This window comes from Mustelus asterias, unplaced genomic scaffold (assembly GCF_964213995.1).
Source record: "Mustelus asterias unplaced genomic scaffold, sMusAst1.hap1.1 HAP1_SCAFFOLD_379, whole genome shotgun sequence".
NCBI classification, from domain to species: Eukaryota; Metazoa; Chordata; class Chondrichthyes; order Carcharhiniformes; family Triakidae; genus Mustelus; species Mustelus asterias.
In genome coordinates, this window is record NW_027590335.1 from 226,151 (window position 1) to 232,150 (window position 6,000).

Here is a 6,000-nt window from a genome sequence, read left to right on the forward strand (position 1 = left end):
GATGGAGTTTAATTTAGACAAATGCGAGGTGATGCATTTTGGCTGGAATGATCTGCCAGAGGTAGTAGTAGAGGTGGGTACAATTTTGTCCTTTAAAAAGCGTTTAGACAGTTACACGGGTAAGATGGGTATAGAGGGATATGGGCCAAATGCGGGCAATTGGGACTAGTTTAGGGGTTAAAAAAGGGGCGGCATGGACAAGTTGGGCTGAAGGGCCTGTTTCCATGCTGTAAACCTCTCTGACTTTGATTTGCAACACCACTAATGTCAGAGGAATCAACAGCTGTATACTCCATGGCAAGTAGACTTTGATTGGTAATGGCATTGCCATGGAGAATGCACCAATTAATTATGGGCGACAGTAACTGCTAAGCATTGTTTGAAATTTGAACCAAGCCCTGCTAACTTTCACCAACCCAGATCTCGCCCACACGGTCGTGGCCCAGGTATCTGTGCAGTGATAAGAAGTGATTCAGCGCTGGAACCATTAGAGCAAATCCACAGCTAGTTAGCAACGCATTCAACCTCATCCTCCCCTGGACTAGTTACCAATTTATCCAGACTAATATCCCCATAAATCCTGCTGTCTTTTCTGCCACTCCCATTCCCTCGGCACTGCCTGTATTGCCATTGACTGTGGTATTTATTCCTGTCCTTTTTCCTAGGTGGTTGGGTATAGGTTGCTTTATTATTAACCTAATCACAGAGTTGTTATGGCAGAGAAGGAGGTCATTCAGCCTGTCATATCTGCAGCAGCTGTACACACGAGCATCATGATTTAGTGCCATTCCCCAGCCTTTCCCCGTACCCTTGCATAAAATTTAACAATGACCTCAAATTGACGCACCTACACCATAGACTCGTTGCATAAGACTTACCTGGATAGTCACATGAGCAGCCTGGGAATGGAGGGATACAAACGAATGGTCTAGTTGGACCAAGGAGCGGCACAGGCTTGGAGGGCCGAAGGGCCTGTTTCCTGTGCTGTACTGTTCTTTGTTCTTTGTTCATACTCTCAGACAGTACATTCCAGATCCTAACCACTCGCTGTGTGAATCTGTCTCCACCACACTCTCAGACAGTGCATTCCAGATCCTAACCACTCGCTGTGTGAATCTGTCTCCACCACACTCTCAGACAGTGCATTCCAGATCCTAACCACTCGCTGTGTGAATCTGTCTCCACCACACTCTCAGACAGTGCATTCCAGATCCTAACCACTCACTGTGTGAATCTGTCTCCACCACACTCTCAGACAGTACATTCCAGATCCTAACCACTCGCTGTGTGAATCTGTCTCCACCACACTCTCAGACAGTGCATTCCAGATCCTAACCACTCGCTGTGTGAATCTGTCTCCACCACACTCTCAGGCAGTGTATTCCAGATCCTAACCACTCGCTGTGTGAATCTGTCTCCACCGCACTCACAGACAGTACATTCCAGATCCTAACCACTCGCTGTGTGAATCTGTCTCCACCACACTCTCAGGCAGTGTATTCCAGATCCTAACCACTCGCTGTGTGAATCTGTCTCCACCACACTCTCAGACAGTGTATTCCAGACCCTAACCACTCGCTGTGTGAATCTGTCTCCACCACACTCTCAGACAGTGTATTCCAGATCCTAACCACTCGCTGTGTGGAAAAGTTTTCTCATTTTGTATTGATGCTTCTTTGTCCTGTACATTTTCACACGGTGATTTTCCACACTCCTGTCCTCTTCCATCTTTCCTGTTTTGCCTCTTTTCTCCTCTCTCCCTTTCTCTGTCTCCCTCGCGTTGCAGTTTGTGGGGTCTCGCTAATTAGCCACCACGATACCTACACATCCAACAACTCCTTCACAAGTCTTTTATTGATTGTAAAGTGTTCTGGGACACCCTGGAACACATTTCTGACTTTTCAATCACTCTCCCCCTTCTTCCCTCACCTCTTACATCTCTCTCTCTTTCTCTCTCCCTGCGCTTTCTCTCTCTCCCCGTGTGTGCTCTCTCTTGCTCTCTCCCTGTGCACTCTTTCTCTCTCTCCCCGTGCGTGCTCTCTCTTTCTCTCTCCCTGCGCTTTCTCTCTCTCCCCATGTGTGCTCTCTCTTGCTCTCTCCCTGTGCACTCTTTCTCTCTCTCCCCGTGCGTGCTCTCTCTTGCTCTCTCCCTGTGCACTCTTTCTCTCTCTCCCCGTGCGTGCTCTCTCTTTCTCTCTCCCTGCGCTTTCTCTCTCTCCCCGTGCGTGCTCTCTCTTGCTCTCTCCCTGTGCACTCTTTCTCTCTATCTCTCTCTCTCCCTCTCCCCCCGCGCACTCACTAATTAAAATGTTTCAATTTTCAAACAAATCCCTTGATAAGCTGCTCGTTGCGTTGCTGTGTATTGAAGGGTAATCGATGTTTCCCAATAGGCTTCGAATTGAGTTAGTGATTTTATTCTGGAATTGAGATTATAGATGGGAAAGGAAAGTGTTGTGAACCGTTTCAGTAAGTGGTTCCTGCACAGACCGATCCCAGCAGTGAGTGGTTCCTGCACAGACCGATCCCAGCAGTGAGTGGTTCCTGCACAGACCGATCCCAGCAGTGAGTGGTTCCTGCACAGACCGATCCCAGCAGTGAGTGGTTCGTGCACAGACCGATCCCAGCAGTGAGTGGTTCCTGCACAGACTGATCCCAGCAGTGAGTGGTTCCTGCACAGACCGATCCCAGCAGTGAGTGGTTCCTGCACAGACTGATCCCAGCAGTGAGTGGTTCCTGCACAGACCGATCCCAGCAGTGAATGGTTCGTGCACAGACCGATCCCAGCAGTGAGTGGTTCGTGCACAGACCGATCCCAGCAGTGAGTGGTTCGTGCACAGACCGATCCCAGCAGTGAGTGGTTCGTGCACAGACCGATCCCAGCAGTGAGTGGTTCGTGCACAGACCGATCCCAGCAGTGAGTGGTTCGTGCACAGACCGATCCCAGCAGTGAGTGGTTCGTGCACAGACCGATCCCAGCAGTGAGTGGTTCGTGCACAGACCGATCCCAGCAGTGAGTGGTTCGTGCACAGACCGATCCCAGTAGTTTGATGCCTTCATTCCGTTGCCATTGTGACCGTTTCCATGTGGAGTTTTGTATTGGGTGCTGCAGAGATGTGGAAATGATGCAAGTTCCCGATCTGTTGACAGGTGGGAACTGGCAGCCATGACGACAAACAGTAACATCAGCCGCCCAATCTTCTCCTCACACGGTTAAAGAAGTTGCTGCGATCTCTGTGTGACTGTAAGCAGCTCCCTGACAGGAGGAGGGGAGAACGAACAAAGCTCTCCTCGATATCGGACAAGACAGGAAGAATCTCACAGCAGCCGCCTTCAATGGCAATGTGTTTGCAAGTAGCAGGAACGCTGCGACATTGACTGTCTCTCGGAAATCTATTTTTGATGTATTGGCGGGAGATGTTTTCTCTCTGCCCTGCGTATTGGGTGTTTTAACACAGAACCTGCGTTGGATGCTTTTACCAAAAGGTGCTCTGACAGATATACCTCACACTCGCTGTTAGCTGCTTTTCCCTGCGTGCTGAGGGAAGAGTTGATTGGAAATAAACAGCTCCTCGTTGTGGTCCTGCCAGAAGCATTGACATTCACAATGGAATCCTTCCAATTGCTTCCAGGGACCCCCTGTTTCTGCCCCCCCTCCCCGCTTACCCCTATTCGAGTCACTAACCTGGGATCCTTCCCGTCAGGGGCCAGGGTGAATTCTAGAACAAACTGGATGCAGGAATGGTTGGGGTCCAGTTTGGGTTTCCCAGTTTACTGCCAACCCGGGGAGGGGATCCCGGGAATTGCGTCACCAGAAGCCTGCACGGGGCTGGGGGGGGGGGGGGGGGGGGGTGGTCAGTGTGTGACACCCGGTGTGAGAGCAGCCCCTATCTATCTCTCTTCCACTCCCCCTCCCCTCAGAGTGACCCAGCTGCTGGGGGGGGGGACTCAGTAACTGATGTCCCCATGGACTGAGATTGTGTCACAAACACAGAAAAAGCTGGAAATCTCAGCAGTTCTGACAGCCTGTGTGGGGAGAGAATAAAGGCAACGTTTCGAGTCTCGGCAACCCTTCATCAGAGCTCAGAACGGTGGCTCTATTCTCTCTCCCCAGAGGCTGTCAGACCTGCTGAGATTTTGCAGCATTTCCTGTTTGTGTTTGAGGTTGCAGCTTCTGCAGTATTTATCATATGATTGAGATGGTGTCAGACAGCTGCCCTGTTCCTCTTGCCCTCCTCCCTCCTAATCGAGGGGACAGTATCTGAACCACTCTGGGGCTCTGGGAAGACTCGCAGGCTTCCTGCACCCTGTGTTAATCTGTGTCCCTCCCCTACCTCACTCACTGCCCCCTCCGGGGGTGGGGAGAAGCTCTCCGGCTCCGCGCCCTCCGGACCCCCCCCCCCCCCACCCCCCCACCCCCCTCCGCTTCCCCTCCCTCGCCCTCCGCTTCCCCTCCCTCGCCCTCCGCTTCCCCTCCCCTCCCCCCCAACCTCCGCCTCCGCCCCCCGCTCCCCCAACCTCCCCCTCCGTCCCCCCAGGTCTCCGCTCCTCCCTCCAGCCCCTGTGCAATGGAGTTGAGCTGATAAGATCACTGCAGCTGAGGGAGGGGATTTCAGGGACAGGGGCTGATTCTCACCTTGCCCCTCATTGTGGGCTCTGAACCCAGCTGCTCCTTCTTGCCCCTTGCACTCTGACAACCAGCTATGACAGGGAGCGCCCGCATGTCATTGTAGGTGTTGGAGGGGGGCTGGGCCACCAGGAATTGGGGAGGGGGTCTCAGTATCATTCCGTCCACTCCAATCCCAGAGGGGCAGGGTTAGGGTCTGAGGGTGCCTGGCTGGTTACTGCGTCAATCTCTCAAACTCCAGTAAGGGGAGCACGAAAGGTTAAAGGTTAATTCCTGGCATGAGAGGCTCCAGCCATCCTCCAGAATGGTGCCAGGGCGATCCCAGTCAGATAGACCCGTCTACACCCTGTCTGCCACCCTATATAAACCCGTCTACACCCTGTCTGCCACCCTATATAAACCCATCTACACCCTGTCTGCCACCCAAAAACCCATCTACAATCCTATAAGGCCTGTCTGCAACCCAATAAATCTCTCTACAACCCGATGAATCCCGTCTACAACCCGATGAATCCCGTCTACAACCCGCTGAATCCCGTCTACTACCCTATAAACCCGCTACACCCCTATGAACCCACGACACCCCGTCTACAACCTCTATAAACCCGCTAACCCCCGTCTACGGCCCCATAAACCCCGTCTACAACCATATAACCCCGCTACACCCCTATAAACCCCGTTACACCCCCAGAACCCCATCTACACCCTGGCTACCACCACAGCAATTTGGAATTCATTTTCTTTTTTTTGTAAAAACGAATTTGTCACTGGACTTGTATAAAAAAAAATAAAAAGCTGGCATTTTCTGACCCGGATTGTTGAATTCTGTGCTCAGTTTGGGGTTGTGTGAGTTCCACTTCTTTCTCCACTGTGATGTTCTACTATTATGTCTGCAATTCCCGGGGACCAATAAAACACAGGAACAGGAGGAGGCCATTCAGCCCCTCCAGCCCATTGCACAAGAACAGGAGGAGGCCATTCAGCCCCTCGAACCTTTTACACAGGAACAGGAGGAGGCCATTCAGCCCCTCCAGCCCATTGCACAAGAACAGGAGGAGGCCATTCAGCCCCTCAAACCTTTTACACAGGAACAGGAGGAGGTCATTCAGCCCCTCCAGCCCATTACACAAGAACAGGAGGAGGCCATTCAGCCCCTCCAGCCCATTACACAAGAACAGGAGGAGGCCATTCAGCCCCTCAAACCTGTTACATGGGAACAAGAGGAAGCCATTCAGCCCCTTGAGCCTGTTACACAGGAGGAGGCCATTCAGCCCCTCCAGCCTGTTACATGGGAACAAGAGGAGGCCATTCAGCCCCTTGAGCCTGTTACACAGGAGGAGGCCATTCAGCCCCTCCAGCCTGTTACAAGGTGTTCA

At 52.2% G+C, this 6,000-nt stretch overlaps 1 protein-coding gene across 2 annotated transcripts in view; it reads left to right on the plus strand.

Moving 5' to 3' along the window:
- Positions 1 to 5,439, plus strand: part of klhdc3 (kelch domain containing 3) — a 129,274-nt gene extending 123,835 nt beyond the window's left edge. For both annotated transcript variants that reach the window (XM_078204548.1, XM_078204549.1), the window contains exon 11: positions 3,148 to 5,439. In XM_078204548.1, coding sequence (XP_078060674.1) covers positions 3,148 to 3,214 — 67 coding nt within the window. In that variant the 3' untranslated portion in view covers positions 3,215 to 5,439. The remainder of the gene's footprint in view (positions 1 to 3,147) is intronic.
- The last annotated feature ends 561 nt before the right edge of the window (positions 5,440 to 6,000 follow it).